At 44.0% G+C, this 22,268-nt stretch overlaps 1 protein-coding gene across 1 annotated transcript in view; it reads left to right on the forward strand.

Annotated features, from left to right (window-relative positions):
• Positions 1-21,938, forward strand: part of LOC127043189 (venom prothrombin activator pseutarin-C non-catalytic subunit-like) — a 47,416-nt gene extending 25,478 nt beyond the window's left edge. The window contains exons 8-17 of the mRNA XM_050937031.1: positions 1,008-1,185; positions 1,851-1,953; positions 6,855-7,066; positions 8,386-8,536; positions 9,987-10,199; positions 11,694-13,740; positions 16,143-16,317; positions 20,319-20,555; positions 21,158-21,368; positions 21,877-21,938. Of these exons, the coding sequence (XP_050792988.1) occupies positions 1,008-1,185; positions 1,851-1,953; positions 6,855-7,066; positions 8,386-8,536; positions 9,987-10,199; positions 11,694-13,740; positions 16,143-16,317; positions 20,319-20,555; positions 21,158-21,368; positions 21,877-21,938 (3,589 nt within the window). The remainder of the gene's footprint in view (positions 1-1,007; positions 1,186-1,850; positions 1,954-6,854; positions 7,067-8,385; positions 8,537-9,986; positions 10,200-11,693; positions 13,741-16,142; positions 16,318-20,318; positions 20,556-21,157; positions 21,369-21,876) is intronic.
• The last annotated feature ends 330 nt before the right edge of the window (positions 21,939-22,268 follow it).

Here is a 22,268-nt window from a genome sequence, read left to right on the forward strand (position 1 = left end):
ACAGCTCATCAGCCAGCAGCTGAAGAAGAGAATGCTGATTTCCACCTTGGACCAGAGAACATTGATGACACCAGTAATAATGATAGACAATCTATAGTAGTAGGAATTGCTCCACTACCCCGTCTTGTTCCTGCCTCTCCGGGTATTAGGAGAAGTGCGAGACAAAAGAGACTGGCTAAAAGATTGGAAGACTTTGTTATTGGACTCAAGTGATGGTCTGGAAGTGACTGAAGTTTTACAATGGTTATTCTAAAGGGGGAAGGTGTGTTGTATCTACTTAGATGGAGATCGCTATCACAGTGTGTGTTTGTAAATTTGTTCCTCGCTGGCTCCTGTAGCTTTGAGTTCAGGAATTACAATTCCCAGGATGCACCAGAAGAGAGGGAGGATTGAGAGGAGAAGGAAAGGAAGACAGTGAGGGGAATAAATCTTACCTTTGCTGTTATCATGCTTCTACAGCCTTTCTCAAAAGTGTCCACGTACAAAACAGCCACAGTTCATGACTAAACCACAACTGCTCACCTTACTTCATGAACACTACCTATTCTTAGCCATCACTGGGAATTCCACTGTCTTTGAAACCTTGATGTAATGTTGGTTTAGTCAAGTCTCTTGATTCAGAGTTCAATTCCTGGCTCTGCCAACACCTTGAGCAAGTCACTCAGTCCCTCTGTGCCTCCTTTTCCTATTTGTAAAATGGGAGAAGTAATACTTCCTCTCTCCCCTCCTTTTTGTCTTGAAAATTTTGATTGGAAGCACTCTGAGGCAGAAGCTATCTCATACTGTTTGTTTGTACAGTGTCTAGCACAATGAGAACCCTGACCTTGATTGGGTGTCTAGCTGCTACTGTAGCACAAATCATAATATATTTTATACAGCTGTGTCTAATCTAGAACTGTTTTTTCCCATACAATGGGGCTTCTGCTATTTCCCGTGGGAGAGTATTCTACCATCTAGTGGATCTCACCATTGAGATGTTATTGATATTTCCCCCCCTTTTTTTAAAGGCAATATAAATCTCAGTACTTGGACAACTTCTCAAATCTCATTGGGAAGAAGTATAAAAAGGCCGTTTTCAGGCAGTATGCAGATTCCAACTTCAATAAGCGTCTGGAGACTCCCCGGCCCAAGGAAATGGGAATTCTGGGCCCTGTCATCAGAGCTCAGGTTAAAGACACAATCAAGGTAAGCGGTGAGGGCCAAATACAAAGACTGTATGTACCTTACTGTAAATGTAAACAAACTTATTGTAAACAAGAAACAGCTCGTGTTGTATTCTTTGTCAGATAATGTGTAATGATACAAAGAGTGGCCATATTTGAAGGTCTGAGCACAAGGGGACGGAGTTACGTTTGAGTTGCAATCTTATTTCTGCCATCCCTGACTTTGGGTGCTGGGTTTATCAATCTTAACTTTGCATTGACACTTGCTTTTTGTAAAGAATATTTAGAATAGCTGGTCCAAAACTCCAACTCCACCTGAACTTTAGGGAAGTTCAGATCTGTGTCTGAACTTTGTATAAATCCATAATCTCTACTTTAGAGACTCACAAATTTATTTGGGTGTAAGCTTTCGTGGGATATAACCCACTTCATCAGCTGCATGGAGTGGAAAATACAGTAAGCAGGTATAAATATACAGCACATGAAAAGATGGGAGTTTCCACTAGGACTCCTTGTTGTTTTTAAGGGATCCTAGTGATTCCAATCCAGAGCCCAGCACTCTCCATGGCTTCGTGTGCCTGGCAGTGTGGGAAGATCACCTGAGGAAAGTGTTCTCATCAGCCACCTGAGACCAGGTAGGTCACTGAATGCTGAACTCATACTTTCTGTATCTTCATATCTACATAGATTGTGTTCAGAAATATGGCCAGTCGACCCTACAGCATTTACCTCCATGGAGTGACGCTTTCAAAGGATGCAGAAGGAGCTACTGACCCCCTGGATTCCAGAGGTCAGAAACTGTTCACATTTGCACAATATCAAAAGTGTTACTTTGTGTAGGGTCTCTCTTTGCCTTTAGGAGGTCATGTAATTAATTAGGGCATGGGAGTGAGAGACCTGGGTTCTGTTCCCAGCTCTGCCACTGACCTGCTGTGTGATATTGGGCAAGTTGCTTCTCTCCTATGTGCCTCAGTTTCCCCATCTGTAAAATGGGGATTTTGTTAAATGCCCACTTTTGTAAAGTGCTTTGAGATCTACAGATGAAAAATAAAATGTAAATATGCTGAGCAGCACTATTATTTAAAAGAAACCTCTGTGAACGTGTTCTTCGACTTCAATGAGCTAATGTCAGTTTACACCAGCCAAGGATCTCACCCAGCGTAACATAAGAACAGCCATACTGGGTCAGACCAATGGTCCAGCTAGCTTCGTATCCTGTCTGACAGTGGCTGGTACCAGATGCTTCAGAGAGAATGAACAGAACAGGGAAATTTCCAGTGATCTATCCTCTGTTGTACAGTCCCAGCTTCTGGTAGTTGGAGCATGGGGTTGGGTCCCTGACCATATTGGCTAATAGCTATCGATGGACCCATCCTCCATATTCTTATCTAATTATTTTTTGAGCCCAGTTATACTTCTGGCCTTCATAACATCCCCTGACATTGAGTTCCACAGGTTGACTGTGCGTTCGGCAAAGAAGTACTTCCTTACTTTTGTTTTACATCTGCTGCCTATTAATTTCGTCTGGTAACCGTTAGTTCCTGTGTTATGTGAAGGAGTAAATAACACTTCCCTCTTCACTTTCTCCTCACCAGTCATTATTTTACAGACCTCTATCATATTCCCCCCTTAGTTGTCCCGTTTCTAAACTGAACAGTCCCAGTCTTTTTAATCTCTGCTCGTACGGAAGCTGTTCCATCCCCCTCATCATTTTTGTTCCTGGTCTCTGCACCTTTTCCAGTTCTGAGATATCTTTTTTGATACAAGGTGACCAGAACCGCACAGTTCAAGATAGGGGTGTATCACGGATTTATATAGTGCAGTATGATATTTTCTGTTTTAATATCTGTCCCTTTCCTAATGGTTCCTAACATTTTGTTCACCTTTTTGACTGCTGCTGCACATTGAGTGGATGTTTTCAGAGAACTATCCACAATGACTCCAAGATCTCTCTGAAGTGGTAACAGCTAATTTAGATCCCGCCATTTTATATATATAGTTGGGATTATTTTTTCCAATGTGCATTATTTTGTATTTATCAACATTGAATTTAATCTGCCATTTTGTCGCTCAGTCACCCAGTTTAGTGAGATCCCTTTCTCACTATTCACAGTCAGTTTTGTACTTAACTGTCCTGAGTGCATTTGTATAGCTGCAAATTTTGCCACTTCTCTGTTCACCCCCTTTTCCAGATCATTTATGAATAAATTGAACAACACATTTCCCAATACAAATCCTTGCGGGAACCTGCTATTTACGTTTTTCTGCTGTGAAAACTCACCCTTTATTCCTACCCTTTATTTCCTATCTTTTAATTAGTTACTGATCTAGGAGAGGACCTTCCCTCTTATCCCATGACTGCTTACTTTGCCTTTGGTTAGGGACTTGTCAAAGGCTTTCTGAAAGTCCAAGTACACTATATATTCATATTCTTTGCATGGTGCAATAGTAACGGAGGAGAAGAAATATTAGGAAATATTAAGAAGCAATAGCTAAGGGAAAAAGAGAAATGTTTTCTGCTGTGATCTGAAATGAGATGGGGCTGAGAGATATAGAAAGAGCAGAAGTAGCAACAGGAAAAGTCATCAACAGTGGCAAGACTGTGTATCCACAATCTTGGATAGTGAGGATGCTCGTACTGGGTGAGCAAACGAGAGACTACACAGGAGTTAAGGACTATGAAATAAGCTGTAGCCAGTCCATGGAAGGCTTTCAGGAAGGAAGAGGGGACATTTTATTTCCTGATTCCTGTAAAGAATGGGGGAGTCAGTGGATTTGTTCAAGGACTGGAAAGATGTGATTGCATTTCTTTGTATGAGTCAGACAGCAAGCAGCATTCGCAGTGGTTTGCAGTCAAGCTGGAAGGGCGTATCAAGTGGGGTCTGGTTCTATTCAATATCTTCATCCGTGATTTAGATAATGGCAGAGAAACTATATTTATAAAGTTTGTGGCTGATACAAAGCTGAGAGGGGTTGCAAGTGCTTCAGAGGATAGGATTAAAATTCAAAATGATTTGGACAAACTGGATAAATGGTCTGAAGTAACTAGAATGAAATTCAATGAGGACAAATGCAAAGTACTCCACTTAGAAAGGAACAATCACTTGTGCTCACACAGAATGGGAGATGACTGCCTAGCATGTAATAACCTTAGTCCCAGATTTGGACCTTAGCGTCCAAAATATGGGGGTTAGCATGAAAACCTCCAAGCTTAGTTACCAGCTTGGACCTGGTACCTGCTGCCACCACCCAAAAAATTAGAGTGTTTTGGGGCACTCTGGTCCCTCTGAAAAACCTTCCCTGGGGACCCCAAGACCCAAATCCCTTGAGTCTCACAACCAAGGGAAATAATCCTTTTTCCCTTCCCCCCTCCAGGTGCTCCTGGAGAGATACACCGACACAAGCTCTGTGAAACTACACAGAGGGACTCCCCCTCTCCGTTCCCAATCCTGGAAACAAAAAGTACTTTCCTATTCCCCCAGAGGGAATGCAAAATCAGGCTAGCGATCCAACACACAAATCTCCCCTTGATTTCTTCCTCCCACCAATTCCCTGGTGAGTACAGACTCAATTTCCCTGAAGTAAAGAAAAACTCCAACAGGTCTTAAAAGAAAGCTTTATATAAAAAGAAAGAAAAATAAGTACAAATGTTCTCTCTGTATTAAGATGATACAACACAGGGTCAATTGCTTAAAAGAATATTGAATAAACAGCCTTATTCAAAAAGAATACAAATCAAAGCACTCCAGCACTTATATTCATGCAAATACCAAAGAAAAGAAACCATATAACTTACTATCTGATCTCTTTGTCCTTACACTTGGAAACAGAAGACTAGAAAATAGAAACTACTTCTCCAAAGCTCAGAGAAAGCAGGCAGCCAGAAAACAAAGACACAGACACTCAATTCCCTCCACCCAAAGTTGAAAAAATCCGGTTTCCTGATTGGTCCTCTGGTCAGGTGCTTCAGGTGAAAGAGACATTAACCCTTAGCTATCTGTTTATGACACAAGTGGGGTCTGGTTCTATTCAATATCTTCATCCGTGATTTAGATAATGGCAGAGAAACTATATTTATAAAGTTTGTGGCTGATACAAAGCTGAGAGGGGTTGCAAGTGCTTCAGAGGATAGGATTAAAATTCAAAATGATTTGGACAAACTGGATAAATGGTCTGAAGTAACTAGAATGAAATTCAATGAGGACAAATGCAAAGTACTCCACTTAGAAAGGAACAATCACTTGTGCTCACACAGAATGGGAGATGACTGCCTAGGAAGGAGTACTGCGGAAAGGTGATCCACTGTGACCCCCAGATCCAAGCTAAATATGAGTCAACAGTGTAACACTGTTGCAAAAGAAGGCAAACATCATTCTGGCATGTATTAGCAGGAGAGTTGTAAGCAAAACCCAGGAAGTAATTCTTCTGTTCTACTGTGTGCTGATTAGGCCTCAACTGGAGTATTGTGTCCCATTCTGGGCGCCACATTTCAGGAAAGATGTGGACAAATCGGAGAAAGTCCAGAGAAAAGCAACAAAAATGACTAAAGGTCTAGAAAACATGACCTTTGAGGGAAGATTGAAAAAATTGGGTTTGTTTAGTCTGGAGAAGAGAAGACTGAGAGGGGGAAATAAGTTTTCATGTACATAAAAGGTTGTTACAAGGAGGAGGGAGGTAGTTTGTTCTCCATAACCTCTGAGGATAGGACAAGAAGCAATGGGCTTAAATTGCAGCAAGGGAGGTTTAGGTTGGACATTAGGAAAAACTTCTTAACTGCCAGGGTGATTAAGTACTGGAATAAACTGCCCAGGGAGGTTGTGGAATCTCCTTCATTGGAGATTTTTAAGAGCAGGTTAGATAAACACCTGTCAGGAATGGTCTAGATATTACTTAGTCCTGTCATGAGTACAGGGGGCTGGACTAGATGACCTCTCAAGGTTCTTTCCAGTCCTTTAATTCTATTTCTGCAGCATTAACTTCAACTGATTAGAGGCTGTTTTATGGGTGATTGTTTGGTATAGGAAGAATGTAGAGAGTAGCAGGTTTGTTATAGAAATAGATTGGAGCTGACTTTAGGCAGGACATATGCTAGAGCTAAAGCAATTCCTTCTGAATCTGCCTCCCCACCAGTGTACAGTTCACTGTCATCTTAAAATGTCACAATTAAAATATAGAATTTTCTGCCCTGGATATGAACAGTCCTTGTTCAACAGTTTTTTTGTCCTTCCATAGTGCCTTTCATCCATGGATCTCAAAGCATTTTACACACATCATTCATTTAGCTTCATGACAAGTCTCTAAAGTAAGTGGTATAATTCCCATTTAGCACATGGGAGCTTAGCAGTCAGAAACCGCAGTGATAGTATGTTTTGCATTGTGCAGTGGACATGAAGCATATCTCCAGGCTATGCTAAAGCTTTGGCCAGTCCAAGGCTTTAACTTAATAACAGAGCATAGTTAAGCTGCTTTCTGCACTGCAAACAGGAACTCTGTTGTAAGCCACATGGGACAGCCATGCTGTATCTAGGTCCCTGTACTCAGTTGTTTTCAAAGTGTAGACCTTTCCAAAGTACATATTGGACTTCATGTGCCTGAAGGTGCACTGACTTCATCGCCAATTTACATCAGCCATGAATCTGGCTCTAGGTTGTAACTCCTATTAATATTTCTCTGTTTTTATTTCTCCTTCAGAGAACAGCACTGTGAATAAAGCAGTTCAACCAGGAGAAACCTACATGTATCAATGGAGCATCGTGGACACGGATCAGCCCACCGTAGAGGATGCCCAGTGTCTAACGAGATTATATCACAGTGCTGTAGATGTAACCAGGGATATAGCCTCTGGACTGATTGGCCCACTTCTGATTTGTAAAAGTGAAACACTGGACCAGAGGGGTGTGCAGGTATGATTATGTTCTATAACCTCAGAGAGAGAGAGAGAGAGAGAGGCTTCTGTCCTCATGTGGTGTTTGAACTACAAGGGAATTTGGTTTCATTGATTGTTCCTTTAGAGAAAAGGCCTCTAGAACTGAACTGGGATCGGATCACTAGGCTTCTGTAGCAGTCAGTCTAAAAACCTGTAGAATCTAATGAGGTATGAGATCCTTTGGATAAGTTCTTTGAACCACCCTACAGAACGCACTAGTCGGGACATTAAATCTATAGGATGAGTCAAAAAACCTAAAATAAGGGGATTGTTTTCTATTAAATACTATAGGACTTTTCTATAAGGGCTGCTTACAGTGATAGCTTTTAGTTGCGTGCTGGCATATTTGGCCCCAGATATAGAGTGCTCATTGGGGCTTTAAGTTAGAAATATCAGGCTGGTAGTGATTTCTTTCATGGTGCTTTGTTTGCCAAGACAAGAAATTGCAAAATCCTGGTTCTAGACACCACCCTAAACTTCCTCAAAGTTTAAAGCTATGCAGGGAGAAAGGGAGGAAGTTCTGATCCCAATCTATCATAGGTTTAACCTAGGTCTGGCAACCCCAAACTTTGGGGATCCAGAAGCATTGCAAGGGGGCTGCTGGGAGAGTTCTTCTTCCACTTCCCTTCCATGGGGCCAAAGGAAGGGATCTACTTTGACAGTGGCTCAGACACCAACCAGTAGAGAGTGGAAGCAGTGACTAAAGCACCTGCACGTACAGCAACAAGTGGTCCACTAGGGAGAGCCCAGCTCATAGCAGCCATGTTAGTAGCTGGTCCAGTGTCACCCTGTGAGTCAGTTGCAGAGGTAGGAATGGAATCCAGAAGTCTGGAACCCCAGTCCCTTGCTCTCACCCAGGGGTCGGCAACCTTTCAGAAGTGGTGTGCCAAGTCTTCATTTATCATAAATTCATATTTAAGGTTTCACATGCCAGTAATATAGTTTAACATTTTTAGAAGGTCTCTTTCTATAAGTCTATAATATATAACTAAAACTATTGTTGTATGTAAAGTAAGTCAGGTTTTTAAAATGTTTAAGAATCTTTCATTTAAAATTAAATTAAAATGCAGAGCTCCCTGGACTAGTGGCCAGGACCTGGGCAGTGTGAGTGCCATTGAAAAATCAGCTCGCGTGCCATAGGTTGCCTACCTATGCTCTGCCACTGGACTGTGCTTCTGTTCTCCTGAATGGAAATTTTGCCTCTGGAGGGATGGCAAGATTAGGCCCTTAATATACCCCACTATGTATCAATTAGCTGCTTGTAAAACTTACCCTGCCGTGTCTGCTGTCTTTCAGAAAAAGGCGGATGCAGAGCAGCAGGCCGTGTTTGCTGTATTTGATGAAAACAAGAGTTGGTACTTAGAGGATAACATCAAGCAGTACTGCAGCAGCCCCTCCAGTGTTAAAAGGGATGATCCCAAGTTCTACAGGTCTAACGTAATGCACAGTGAGTGCGAAACTAGGCCCAAGTTTGCAAAAGCTCATGTGAGCGCAAGTACCCAGATGGGAGCTCATTCGGAAGTGCAAAGCAGGCCTGGGAATTTCCCAAGTTGCAGAAACTGGCCCCTGAGATTGCGTGCTGAAGGAGGAATGTGTGCTGAAAGCACAAATGAGCAGAGATCTGGTTCTGGCTTCAAGGATCTGCTATTTCCAGAATTTCACAGGGCATGATTAGGGCAACTTAGGCACAAACAAGCTCATCATGTGCTGGGTAAATGTAAACCGAGAAGGGAAAGTGACGGTGGTCTCTGCAGCCCTGCATGGGCTTCTGGACCACCAACTGCGTCCACTGAGGCAGCACCTGGAGGTGGGAGGAAATATCAGTGACTGTGGGAGACAGAGAGGTAGAGTAGCTGGGTGAGGGAGTGGGGTTCTGGTAAATGTCTGTGTAGAGCGTGGCAGAGGGGAATGGATACTGGGAGTTACTAGTTATCGTGAGCAGGGGCTGGCAGAATTCCCGGGGTGGTGACCAGGAACAATCTGTGATGCTGCTCCTGTTTGCCCTGGTGTGGATGGGGGAAGGAATCATGAGGGAAGTTGTGAAGAATCCAGAAGTCAGCCAAGCAGCTGCATGCCTTGTACTGCATGCTTTTGGGTTTGGAGCAAGCTGCAGCTATTAGCATGGCACTAAGCCATTCGTAAGTGTTAATGAGTCTGTTAACTTGACAGTGGGGAGGGGAGCCTGGCTGCAAGCCCCTGTGTGGGGCCTCAGTGCATACGGTTCTGAAAAGCTGCCTTCTCAGAGCCACAGCACAAGGGAATCAGGAGGGAGCATGTGGTCCAGTAACACACAGGATAGCAGAGCAGCCAGAGAAACTGCTGATGCAACACTAGCCTCTGGGGTTTCTTCCAGTGTTTGATTCTAGCTTGTGAATCTGAGCATGTGTTCTGAAGTCATATGCCCTCCCACAATAACTGGTAACTATGATTGCACAGGCACTGGGAGCCCCTTTCTCACACTCCCCAGTGTACCCGGCCCAGGTCACTCACAGGTCTGTGTTATACAGTGAGTAATGCAGAACCCAAAAGTGAACAGTAAACACAAGTGAAATTGACTCGTAGTCTATTTTCACGGCTAGCTAGCTGAGAGAAATGTACAAAATAAACAATTTATATATGAATTCTTTCACCCTGAATCCAATATAGGGTGACTAGGAACAGAGGTAAGGACATGTTAGTTTAATACGTGATTTTTTTAAAACCTAATGGTGTCCCTTCAGATGAAGGTGACTGGATTGCAGCCCAGTTTCATTAGAGTGCCAATAATCTTTCTGTCTGGATACAAAGATGTGTCTCAATTCCGTCCCTGATGTCAGTCCATTGAAGGCATGAATTTAGCTTACCATCTTGCATGCTTGTGAGGGTGCAGTAACAGCATATCTTGTGCTTTGTTTTAGCAATAAATGGCTACATGTCTGACAGAACTGAAATCCTTAGCTTTTGCCATGATGACATTGTGCAGTGGCATGTCTCCAGTATTGGCACCCAGGATGAGGTAGTGTCCATACGCCTTTCTGGTCACACTTTTTTGACTCGAGGGAAGTATGAAGATGTACTAAATCTTTTTCCCATGAGCGGAGAATCGGTCACTGTAGAAATGGACAACGTTGGTAAGTGGCAGGACTGCTGTGTTTATTTAGCTATGAAATCTCTTAGCAGATCATTAGAGTCCATAAGGACTCATAAAAATAGAAAAGCTTTATATAAAGTGCATACTAAATTTCAGCCCATCTAAGTCTTTGCCTAGATTACAGCATGAGTGGTTGATACACATGGGGTATATGTATGCTGGCTGCACATGACACAGCAGTGCTGTTGCATATGCTATACTTCCTGATGATTCTCTTTTGCTTTTAAGCACTCCCCAAAAAAGTCCTTACTGTGGGACTAGTTGTATAACTGTCATTTGAGGCACAGCATTGAAGTTCTCTGTAAAAATCTATAGAAATGGAAAAATGTCCACATCTAAACCAGCAGGCTTGATGCCTTGAAGAAGAAGGGTTTAGATCCCTTAATTATTTATCCTGTTTAAAGTACCTGTGAATGTTCTCCTTGTCCATATAAATGGCTAGTTCTCTGGATACTACTAACTTTTGGGCTCTAGTGATAGCTTCTGGCAGTGAGTTCCACAGACTAATTATGCATTATGGTTATCTTTTTAAAAGGAAAATATTTACTTGACGCTGGAAACCTCCATCAGACTTAACAGAAATCTCCAAAGTTGTACTTTTTGTACTCCTCCATCATTATTGTTTGGTCTTAGTATGTGATCACCTCCTTTCCTCCCTAGACCTTCTTTTCCAGTTCTTGTAAAATGTGTTCACTGTTGGTGACTTTGGAAATAATGTAAGGAAAGCAATGCAATTCTATATCACTTAAAATATAGAGGATGTAGAAAATTACATCTGGCATCTTTTTCAGGTAAAAGCCATTTTTGTCCATCTCTTCCGTGTTTTATTCTGGGACATGCCATGAAATGCAAAGAGCCTGGAGTCAAGTGGTTCATTGTGCCCATTTATTCTAATGTAGGCCAATCTAGAGGTCCAAATGTGGAATTTCACTATCCTATTAGGGACCTTCACCCTCCAGAGGGTTTTAAATTATTGTAACCTATCTGATTTTGAAATGGTTTAAAATGCCGGTGAGGATTTTTATCATGATCAGTATTCTCTCATCCATAGGTTTATACACATAACACAAGAAACATAACCCAAACTCCCAGTTCAAACTTTGCAAAGTTTGGATCCCTATCTAAATTTCACAACTGACCCCTTGTTTCCATCTAGTTTTGGTCTGTTATCTCCCTTTCTACCATGGGTTGTACCAAACACCAGAAACCAAATGACCCTAAACTTCATGGAAACTGAGATCCAGATCTGTCTCTGAATTTTATGGGTCATTTGTATTTAGTATTCATGATTTATTGCTATAGTTATGCCTAGGAACCACAATCAAGGACCAGAGTAATATTGTGGGGTGCTGTACAGACTAATAACACAGAAGACAGCCCCTGACCTAGAGAGTTTACAGTCTAGATGGGACGTGACAGGTGGGGGTCAAGCTCTACAAATAATATGTAGTACACTTTTTTTTTTCAATTGCAGGTACATGGCTTTTTGCATCCTGGGGTTCCCCTGAGATGAGCCATGGCATGAGGCTGAGGTTTAGAGATGCCAAATGTGAAAAAGATGTAGATGATTATTCTGATGAGGAGGACTCGTACAAAATCATACATTTCTCCTCTGAGAAGACTTTTAAAAATGTGCCTGTAACCTCACCCCAAACTGGAGGAGAAACAGAAGAAACATCAGAAAAAAAACAGCAGTCTTCTGATGATTATGATTATCAAGATTTTCTGGCCTCAAGTTTGGGGCTTCGGACATTTGGGAAGAAATCAATGGTCCAGGATGAAATGCAGAATCTTACTTCTCTGGCCATAGATGAGTACTTTGGCACCATCACTAAGAGTGCTGATGTGGCTGCTGGCTCAGATCCGCCATTCATAGAGAACAGTGATACCTTGGGCACTGATGAGCTCTTGGAAACGCAAAGCACTGCTTCTCTCCCAACCGAGGCTGGGTGCCTCCATAAAAATTGCACAGTGGCGGCAGAAGAACATTCACTTCCAGTCACCACAACAGCAGTAAGTCCTGGCTTGGCATCTGAAGCTGGAAACCAAAGTGACTATGAAGCAAATCAGAGTCAGGTGTCACGAAATTACGAGAAAACACTTGCAGGTGAACCACTGAGGACCAGGGAAGAAGCCCAAACAAAAGATCTAGCAGAACTGTTACCTGACAGAGGGGACAGCATGAAGTCCTCCTTTGCAACGCTCTATTCTGAGGAGCCACAAGTGGAAAGTTCAGGAGGAGAATACAATTTCAGTAGAAAGAGGGAAAGGCGAGACCTGCTAGAGACTAAGTTTTACACCATTAAAAAGATGAAAGCCCTCTTTGATCATATACAGCAGAATAAAAGTCTTTCCTCTCTTGGCAAAACCAGTTCAGACAGAGCACCTCTTTCTGCTCACCATGCAGAGAATATTTCCAGTTCCGATATGTTAGGGACTGACCAACTTCCAAATCAATATGTTGAAGACCAGGACATGGAGGAGGAAGAGAAGGAGGAAACCAAGAAAGAAAATGGTCAATTTCCCAAACATGCAGATAACTTGACCTTTTCTGTGGGACACAGGGCAGAAAACAATGAGTTAAACATGTTTAATCTCTCTGATTTAGAACTATCCAAAGATAAACAAGAAAGAGATTTTAGTCGAGATTATGCATTGGATATCTTAGTTCCTACTCGCAGTCCAGTGGTGGCAAAGGACATGCTGGAAAAGCTGTCGCCAAGGGATATGAATTCTTCATCTAAAATTATGAATGAGAACAGGAATTTGTCCTCTGGGAAGGAGAGAGATGGGATGGAGACAAATTCAGCTCAGGCTACTGATGAGTTACAGAATCATTCCAGAAATGCTACAATGCCTACAAGAGAGAGTGTATCCTTGAAGAAGAAGCAGCAGCAAGGGAAATTCAAAGGCTACTCACAGTTTACAGACGGTCATTGGAAAGTAAGCAGCAAGCATCCAACTCTGAAAGGGGAGAAGAGAAATGTGAATGGCACCTTGAGTACATCTGTGATTCTCATCAAGACCCGAAGGAGGAAAAAGGATAATCAAAAGTATAGTAGTCTCTCATTGATACCCAGAGGTATGAGACCCCCAAAGGTAACTGGAGAGCTCAACTGCACATTATTGTCCAATGAGGCCAACCACACAGTGTCCCTTTGTGAGGCCAACAATACAGAATCGCCCAGTGAAGCCAACCTCCCAGTTTTGCCAAGCAGGGTTAACTACACGCTGACCCCAAGACAATTTAAGCCAGTCATCATAGGGCTTCCCAGTGGGAGTGGGGACTATAAGGAGTATGTTCCAGGAGGCTTTGACAGTGAGGAAATTGAAGATTACGCGTATTCATATGCATACGTAGAATTTGATGATCCATACACAAAGGACCCCAGATTCAACATTAATAATGTCCGTAACCCTGATGACATTGCTGTGCATTATCTACGCAGCAGAGGGAACATGAGGAGATACTACATTGCAGCCGAAGAGGTCTTCTGGGACTATGCAGGATTAAAGAAAAGGTTGGGCCAAATGCTTCCTCTCTGTTGCCTCACACCCTGTTGCTAAATACTAGGCCACTGATTCAGATAGCTGTCCCACAGCAAAGCTACTGTTGTTGAAGGCTTATGGGATTTCTTAATCACACAAGTGCTGTTCAGTTTAACAGTCTGTTATGCAGTAGGTGAAGAGGAAGAGAGGAAGGACCAGAGCTTTAGGGCACTAGCCTGAAATTCAGGAGACCTGGGTTTAACTCCCAGCTCTGCCAGAGACTTCCTGTGTGATCTTGGGCAAGTCACTTAGTCTCTCTATGCCTTAGTTCCCCTTCTGTAAAATGGAGATAAAGCCCTTTCTTACCTCACAGGTTCTCTTGTGGGGATAAATGCATTGACGATTGGGAGGTGCTCAGATACTACAGTAATGAGGCCCACGTCAGTACCCCAGTTTGGTATCTAAGTATATGTGGATGGGATGGTTTGGGACTCAGTCAAGAGAGAGCCTATAGGTTACCAGTTTGAATCTAGCTTGGGTAGATAGGGACTTAGGTGTAGATTTTTCAAAGTGACCTAATGGAGCTGGGAGCTTGGCCCCACTGAAAATTCCAGCCTTATAGTTCCCACCATCTGAAGTTTTATTCAATCTCCAGTATAAAATGAGTTGCTTGGCTCTCAGTCCAGTTCCCAGCAGATAAGTATCCACATCATGCAAACCACCACCACCACAGATGATTCTAATTAACCCCCTTGTTGTTAGTCTTAGCAGAGATCAAGAACTGATTGGACCATCGTGCATGAACCTCAAATTTGAGATGTTCACATTTTGTTTTGATTTGAAAAAAGTGACTTTATTTCCCAACGAGAATTTCTAATCCAGTTTTTCTGAGAGAGAAATTCAACCTGTTAGAAATTTGAAATTTCACTGTGATGAACATCAACACTTAAATCAAACCATGCAAAATTACCAGTGATTGCATATTTCTGTGCAAAATCTGCCTTTTTATTCTAAAATTGCTACCCACAAAAATATTTGCACAGCCTGAATTTTCAGTGTCGGATGATTTAGGACAGGAGCAGAAATAGTTTCACTATAGCAAATTCAGTCTCTGAATTGTGTATTTTTCAGATTGTATTTCCAGATTACTTGACAAACTTGTCTATTTCCCCCTTCCCAACTTTCCCCATGTAGACTGCTGCTTCAGCTCCACCTTCATTATTGTATTTGCAAGAGTGCCCAGAAGGCTCTGAGTTCTCCATGAGTAAAACTGAAGCTCAAATATTGAAATGATTTGCCCTGCGTGGGGCAGATACTCAGCTGCTGATATAAATGACCATAGCACCACTGAAGTCAGTGGTGCTGCGACAACTTCCCCCAGCTGAGGATCTGTCCCTGAGTCTTTGGAAGAGTTGAGACTAGAACCTACATCCATAAGAAACTTAATCAGCACTTAGAGTTTTGGTGAGGCAATAAGAATCCAGCTCCCTCTCCCACAGGTGTATCAGCACTGGAGAGCTAATGGGAATAAAGGTTGTAATTAGTTATCAGCTATAATTCAGAGCCACATAAGGAAGCGATGATCCCAGGGCCTTTGCTCTAGGCCAGAGGTGGGCAAACTACAGCTCGCGGGCCACATCTGGCCCGGGGGACTGTCCTGCCTGATCCTCGAACTTCTGGCCCAGGAGACTCGCCCTTGGCCCCTCCCCTACTGTCCTCCCTCCCCCGCAGCCTCAGCTTGCTCGCTTCACCACTGGCACAATGCCCTGGGCAGCAGGGCTGCAAGCTCCTGGGGCAGCGCAGTTTCAGAGCCCAGCCTGACCCGGCGCACTGTGCTGTGTGGCCCGACTCCAGCTGGGTGGCACAGCTGTAGCACTGCCAGCCACCAGTGCTCCAGGCAGCGCGGTAAGGGGGCAGGGAGCGGGGAGGTTGGATAGAGGGCAGGGGAGTTTGAGGTGGTGCTCAGGGGGCGGGGGTGTGGATGGTGATCAGGGGGAATGGGGGTTGAATGGGGGCAGAGGTCCTGGGGGCAGTCAGGAAGGAGGGGGTTTGGATGGGGTGGCTGGGGGCAGTCAGGGGTTCTGGGGGGCAGTCAGGGGACAGGGAGAATGGATGGTTGGATGGGGCAACGGTCCCGGGGAGGAGAGTGGAGGGCACGTCAGGAATGAGAGGAGGGGTTGGATGGGATGACAAGAGTCTGGGGGCAGTCAGGGGACAGGGAGCGGGGGGGAGTGGATGGGGCAGGGGTCTCAGAGGGGCCGTCAGGGAACGGGGGGGTGGGGTTGGATGGGGCAGGAGTCCCGGAGGGGTGGGGGAGACAGATAGGAGGTGGAGGCCAGGCCAAGACCCCCTCTAATTTTTCTGATTCCATGATGTTTATGTTCCATTATGTTCTAATTCCATAATTTTTCTAATTTCATTATGTTCCCCTCAGCACAATGAGGAATGACAGAAGTAGCCATGATGGGGGCAACACCATATACAAAAAAGTGATTTTCCGAAGCTATGTGGATAGTACCTTTACAACTCGGGAGCCCGAAGGGGAGTATGAAGAACACCTGGGTATCCTGGGTCCTGTTATCAGGGCTGAGGTAGATGATGTCATCCAAGTAAGTCAAGATTTCAGGTGTTTGGTGCATGAAGGTTTCTTACGAGGATCTGACGGGGCTGAGCTAGAACCGGTTGAAAAAAATCAGTCATTGTAAAATTCATTTTTTTCTAACTTCCCACCCAAAAAAGCTTTGTGTTTTAACACAAAACCCAAAAAGTGAGAGGAGAGATTTTTCAAAAACTGTTTTTAGTTCTACAAAAGTTTGCTCTTTGAAAACTGAAAATTTTCCCCAAAACTCAACTGAAATATGAATTCTTTACTGAAAAAAGTTTTTCAATGAAGAACCTAAAACTTTAGATAAAAATGAAAATGTTTACATTTGTCTGAAAAGTCCTGTTTTGTCTTAAAAATATTGTGATGTAAAATGTTGAGTAGTTCTAGTGTAAATGTAACTTGCTGGTCAGTATGTGTTATAGGTCCCCCCTCTGAGCCAATTCTCAGAGGATAGGAGTTGTCACAGTCCCCCCACACTCAATGCCAGCTATGAAGCTTTAGCTCAAGTTGTTACCACTCAAGTGAATGAGCTCTTTGAGGCAGTGGAATAGTCTTCCCCGTGAGAAGTGGTCTCCATTGCTTGGGACTTAAAACTGGGCAATGTATTAGAATATTTACTATAAGGAAAGTGTTGACCCCTCATGGGATGGACTGAATGTTCAGGGGTTCTCAAACCGGGGGTTGTGACCCCTCGGGGTTGTGAGGTTATTACGTGGGGGGTTCGTGAGCTGTCAGCCTCCACCTCAAACCCCACTTTGCTCCCCGCATTTATAATAGTGTTAAATATAAAAAAATGTGTTTTTACTTTATAAGGGGGGGTCGCACTCATATGCTTGCTGTGTGAAAGGGGTCACCAGTACAAAAGTTTGAAAACCACTGGGATAGTTCTTCGAGTAGTGTCCCTCTGGGTACGCCACTTTAAGTAGCAGTGCTTCCCAGCACCGTCGATAGGAGATGTATGGTAGCAGTGTCCGCATGGGTCACGGGTGCGCAGCAGGTGTCTCATGGCACCGTTGATGCTGTGTGTAGAGTGCACATGACCCAAGCCCTCCAGTTCCTTCTCAACCGTCTTCTGCTGGGAAGGGAGCAAAGGGGCAGTGTTAGCACTTCTCCCTAAAAACCATTAAGAAATAGTTTTTTAAATAAATATTTAGATAAGCAGTTAGAGAGAGAGTTAGAGTTAGTGTTAGTAAAACAAAACCAAATGTCTTGTTAGTTCATTAGATAACATCCCCCCACACATACTCTTAAGGGATGGTTACTAGTTAAAATGCCGGGGTCTCCAGGCTTCAAGCAATGGCTCCTGCCATTATGCCATGCCCATTTCAGATGGACACTTTTCATACGTACGCTGCCTGGGTGTGGGGCATATTCCCCAGAAATATTCCCACTGCAGCAACCTGAAAGACAGAGCCCAGCGGGACAGGGATCTCCGGCTTAAAATGATCCTGATAGAGAAGTCCCTCCAACCTGAGGAGGACAAGCAAACAGACTCTCTGGGCACTCCTTAAGATGGAAAAGGAGACTTACCCTCTGAAAAACCGAAAAAGCGGCCTCAAACGTCTCCGCAGAGAGATCTGCGAAAACAGAGGTGGTCTGCCAGGATGCTGCCCCTGATGCCATCTTACTCTTGGGTAAGCACCTATAACACTCCAGGCACCTCTGGCACCACCGAGGTCTGAGCAACAGAAATGGAGTCGAGGCACTGACAAAAACGTGCCTCCTCCATAGCACCGAGATCACCGGTATGAGACTTGGCACCGAGTGTCTGAGGCACCACGCCTTCACCCCTGGCACCGACAAATCAGTTGGCACTGGTAGACACTACCAAGTTGGCACCAAAGGCACTGGCCAAACAACAACACTGGTTGGCACCAACTCCATCAACAAAAGAGAAAGTACCCCTGGCTCTGACTATTCAGAAATGAGCACCTGCACCATCTCTGCTGCACCAGAGAGACTTAGAAATCTCATTCACTCATTCAGTGCCGAGGGCTCCCCCACAGGCTCCAGAGGAGATCACAGCCCTCAAGACATGGCACGGTTCTCCAGTGATGAGAAGGAGGAGATGCAGGAGACAATACCCCCTGTCTCCACATTTCTCCTCACCCAAGGCCCACCAACCAATTTAGAGCCACATGGGTCCTAAACACTAGATGAACCAACCATGGTGCGGTCCTCCATGGATATACCCTCCTATGGCTTTCCCAATGCAATGGGCGCATTGGGAACCCTGGAGCGCATATAGGAGTCAGCATTCTAGACCGTCCACAGCCTATAGAGGTGAACTGCGCTCTAACCCAGCATCTCCACATCACAACACTTGGAGACACAGGAAGGGGGAGAGGACACAGAGCCAGCACAGACCATGTTACAGCTCCTGTGCACAATTCATCTTTCTCCACAGAGACCTAGAGACTCCTTAAACAGGCAACAATGCCAGCGTCAACGATCACAAAGCCTGTGACCACCTCAATCTCAGGCGCAGATTTCTCAGGCAGCACTTCCAAAATCGCAATTTTGAAAAGTTGGTCAAGGGTCTGGACGACCTCCCTCACGAAACAGTGCTCACACCTGACCCATACACAATTTTTGCCCATTGACTTCAGCCTTTTTACCACATCTGGGCCGACATAACATCAGATCAAGGGTGTTGGAAGATATCAAGTCAGGATACACTATCTCCTTTACCTCCCACCCACCTACCCTACCCCCTATCCTGTTCCTTTTCAGGGACCCTTCTCGTGAGCACCTACTATGACAAGAAGTCAATCATCTTCTACAGCTAGGTGCTGTGGAACAAGTACCACTACAATTCAGAGGGAGGGGATTCTACTCCCATTACTTCCTGACCCAGAAAAAGACGAGGGGATGGAGACCCATCCTGGATCGACAGAAGCTCAGCAAGTTTGTCAGATCCCAAAAATTCAAGATGGTCACATTGGGTATGATACTCCCAGTGCTGCAACAGGGGGGGCTAGTTTTCAGCCCTCGACCTCCAAGATGCTTATTTCCATATCACCATTCATCCTGCTCACAGGAAATGTCTATGATTCACGGTAGACGAGAACACTTCCAATATGGAGTACTACCATTCGGCCTATCCACGGCACCAAGAGTCTTATCCAAAACTCTAATGAGGGTAGCAGCTCATCTGCACAAACAGGGTGAAATGATTTTCCCCTACTTGGACGATTGCCTTGTCAAAGACCCAACTCTACGAGACACAGTGGACGCAGTCCAATCCACTATCACACTATTCCAGGAGCTGGATCTACAAATAAATGAATGGAAATCAACCATAAATCCAGTCCAACAACTAGACTTTATTGGGGCACACCTCGACACCATAGAAGCCAAGGCATCATTACCCCTTATCAGATTCACAAACCTCATTTCAGAGGTACAAGTCAGTCCTCAAGTTCGGGCTCGCACAGTCCTACAATTACTAGGACACATGGCAGCCACGACATTCATGGTACCACATGCAAGACTACATATGCGAAGTCTACAAGGGTGGCTAAGCATGATATACATACCATGCAAACACAACCTACACAAACGGCTCACAGTTCCACCAAATGTCCTCAACTCATTACAATGCTGGTCAAGGCCACAAGATATCCGTATGGGTATCCAGGACCGCCCGGGGTGTGGGGGGAAGTGGGGCAATTTGCCCCAGGCCTCAGGCCCCATGAGTCCTGGCCTGGCAGCAGTCTGTGTCTTCGGTGGCATTTTGGCAGAAGGGGCCCTTCAGTGCTGCCGAAGACATGGAGCAACTGAAGGGCCCCTCGCTGCCGAAATGCTGCCAAAGACCCGGACTGCCGCCAGGTGAGTACAAATGCCGCAGGTCCCCCGCTTTGCCCCAGGCCCCCTGAATCCTCTAGGCAGCCCTGTGGGTATCCCTTTTCAACAGAAACCCTGACAACAGTGATCATCACAGATGCCTCACTGATAGGCTGAGGTGCTCTGCTAATCGAGAATCTGCCTGTATTTATTTTCCAGGTTCATTTTAAAAATCTCGCATCCAGACCATATTCCCTCCATTCCCATGGGCTTTTCTATGAGAAATCCTCTGAGGGAACCAGTTATGAAGATGAGTCTCCAGACTGGTTCAAAAAGGATGATGCAGTTCAGCCAAATGACACCTATACCTACGTATGGTTTGCAACCAAGCGGTCTGGACCTATACAACCTGGAGCAGCCTGTAGGTCCTGGGCCTATTACTCCGCTATAAACCCGGTAAGGAAATCTAAGCAGAAGGGTGTTACAATCTGTTGGATAACAGCTACTATGTCTTGTAGCTGAAATACTGGCTTTGCTTCCTATTCTTTTGGTCCTGATTTGCCACTCTCTTGTTCCTTATCTAATCATTTATGCCTATGCAAAGTAAATATAAATTGCTGCCACTGACATGAGTGGGTGGAGAACTCTGATTTGGTAGCATTTCATAGCCACTTTGCATAGAGTTCAGTAGCTACGCAAGGCAATGTGGAATCAGGCCCTCTATCTCAAATTTAGGGCCTGATCCAAAGTCCTTCTGTTGAGTTCAGTAGACGTTTGGATCAGGCCCTTAGTTAGGAATATAGCATAGCTGAGAGATTCGCCTAGTCCTCATGTTTGCTATGTGATGTGCAAATACATCTTGGATCTGGATTCCTCATCTGTAAAATGGGACCTTTACCAATCTTTATCAATTAATAACGTCTTACTTCTGTACCTGGTAAATTAGTTGTAAGGGAAAATCCTCAAATGAAAGCCCCTGTGAATGAGTAAATTGTTATTAATGACGTATTTTGGGAAACCCTAACTTTTACTTGTAATTTGTATTTATTGCCTTCCAGGAGAAAGATATTCATTCAGGCTTGATTGGTCCAATCTTGATCTGTCAAAAGGGAACCCTCAGTACAAGTAACAACAGGCCAGTCGATACCCGAGAGTTTGTCCTGCTTTTTATGGTCTTTGATGAAGAGAAAAGCTGGTACTTCAATAAACATTCCAAAAGGACTTACAGTGAGAAGACCTCAGAAGTGCAAAAATATCATAAATTCCATGGTACTAATGTTTTCCGTTGTCGGTTATCCATGTTGGGAGGGAAGAGGGAGGCGTTAAAAAAGACCTCAACCCAGCTTCTCTTGGTGCACTTGTCTCTTTGCACGCATACATCATTTGCATGCATCTTTTGTTTGTTTTGCACTATTCCTTGAGCATATAAAAATACAATATGCATATAGACTAGAGCGGGTTGGAAAATGTTGACAAAAACAGAAAAAATGTTTTTGTTCAAATTTTCCAGGGAAAATCCCCCCCGCAAAAAAAAAAACAAAACTTTTCAGGTTTTGGACAGGAAGTTTTCAGTTGTGGGTTGAAAACCATAAACTACCGGTTCTTCAGTTTTTCGACACAAGTGCAAGTTTTCCATGGAAAACAGAACCTTTCTGTGAGAATTTCAGTTAAAAACAATCAATTTTCCATCAAAAAGGAGTTTCAAGAGAATTTTCAGCCAGGCCTAGCACAGGTCCTGTCTGTCTGTCTGTTGGTTGTTGGTGGTTTGTTTTTTCAGGAGAGCTGGAAGAAAAATTTCAGCTGAAACAGTTTTCAATTGAATTGAAAATGCTGATCTGATTACACCAAAAAATTTTGCAAAATTGCATCAGTTTTAATTATATTTCCCACAAAAATACATTTTTATGTTTCAGAAAAATTGTGAAGTTCCGCATGAAACAGAACATCCAGGTTTCAGCCAGCTCTAATTGGCACAGATGGGAGTTTGTGCATAGCGGGTGGATTTTCAGACGTGCTTGGCACCCACAACAGAATCTGGCTTTTCAGAAGAGTCCAGTTCTCACTTAGGTACCAAAAGAAGTGGCCAGTTATTCCAAAGAGCTCAGGACTCAGCAGCTCCCCCCATTCACAACAATGAGGGCTGTTGGGTGATGCACACTTTTGAAAATC

Source organism: Gopherus flavomarginatus, chromosome 1 (genome assembly GCF_025201925.1).
Source record: "Gopherus flavomarginatus isolate rGopFla2 chromosome 1, rGopFla2.mat.asm, whole genome shotgun sequence".
Lineage (NCBI taxonomy): Eukaryota > Metazoa > Chordata > Testudines > Testudinidae > Gopherus > Gopherus flavomarginatus.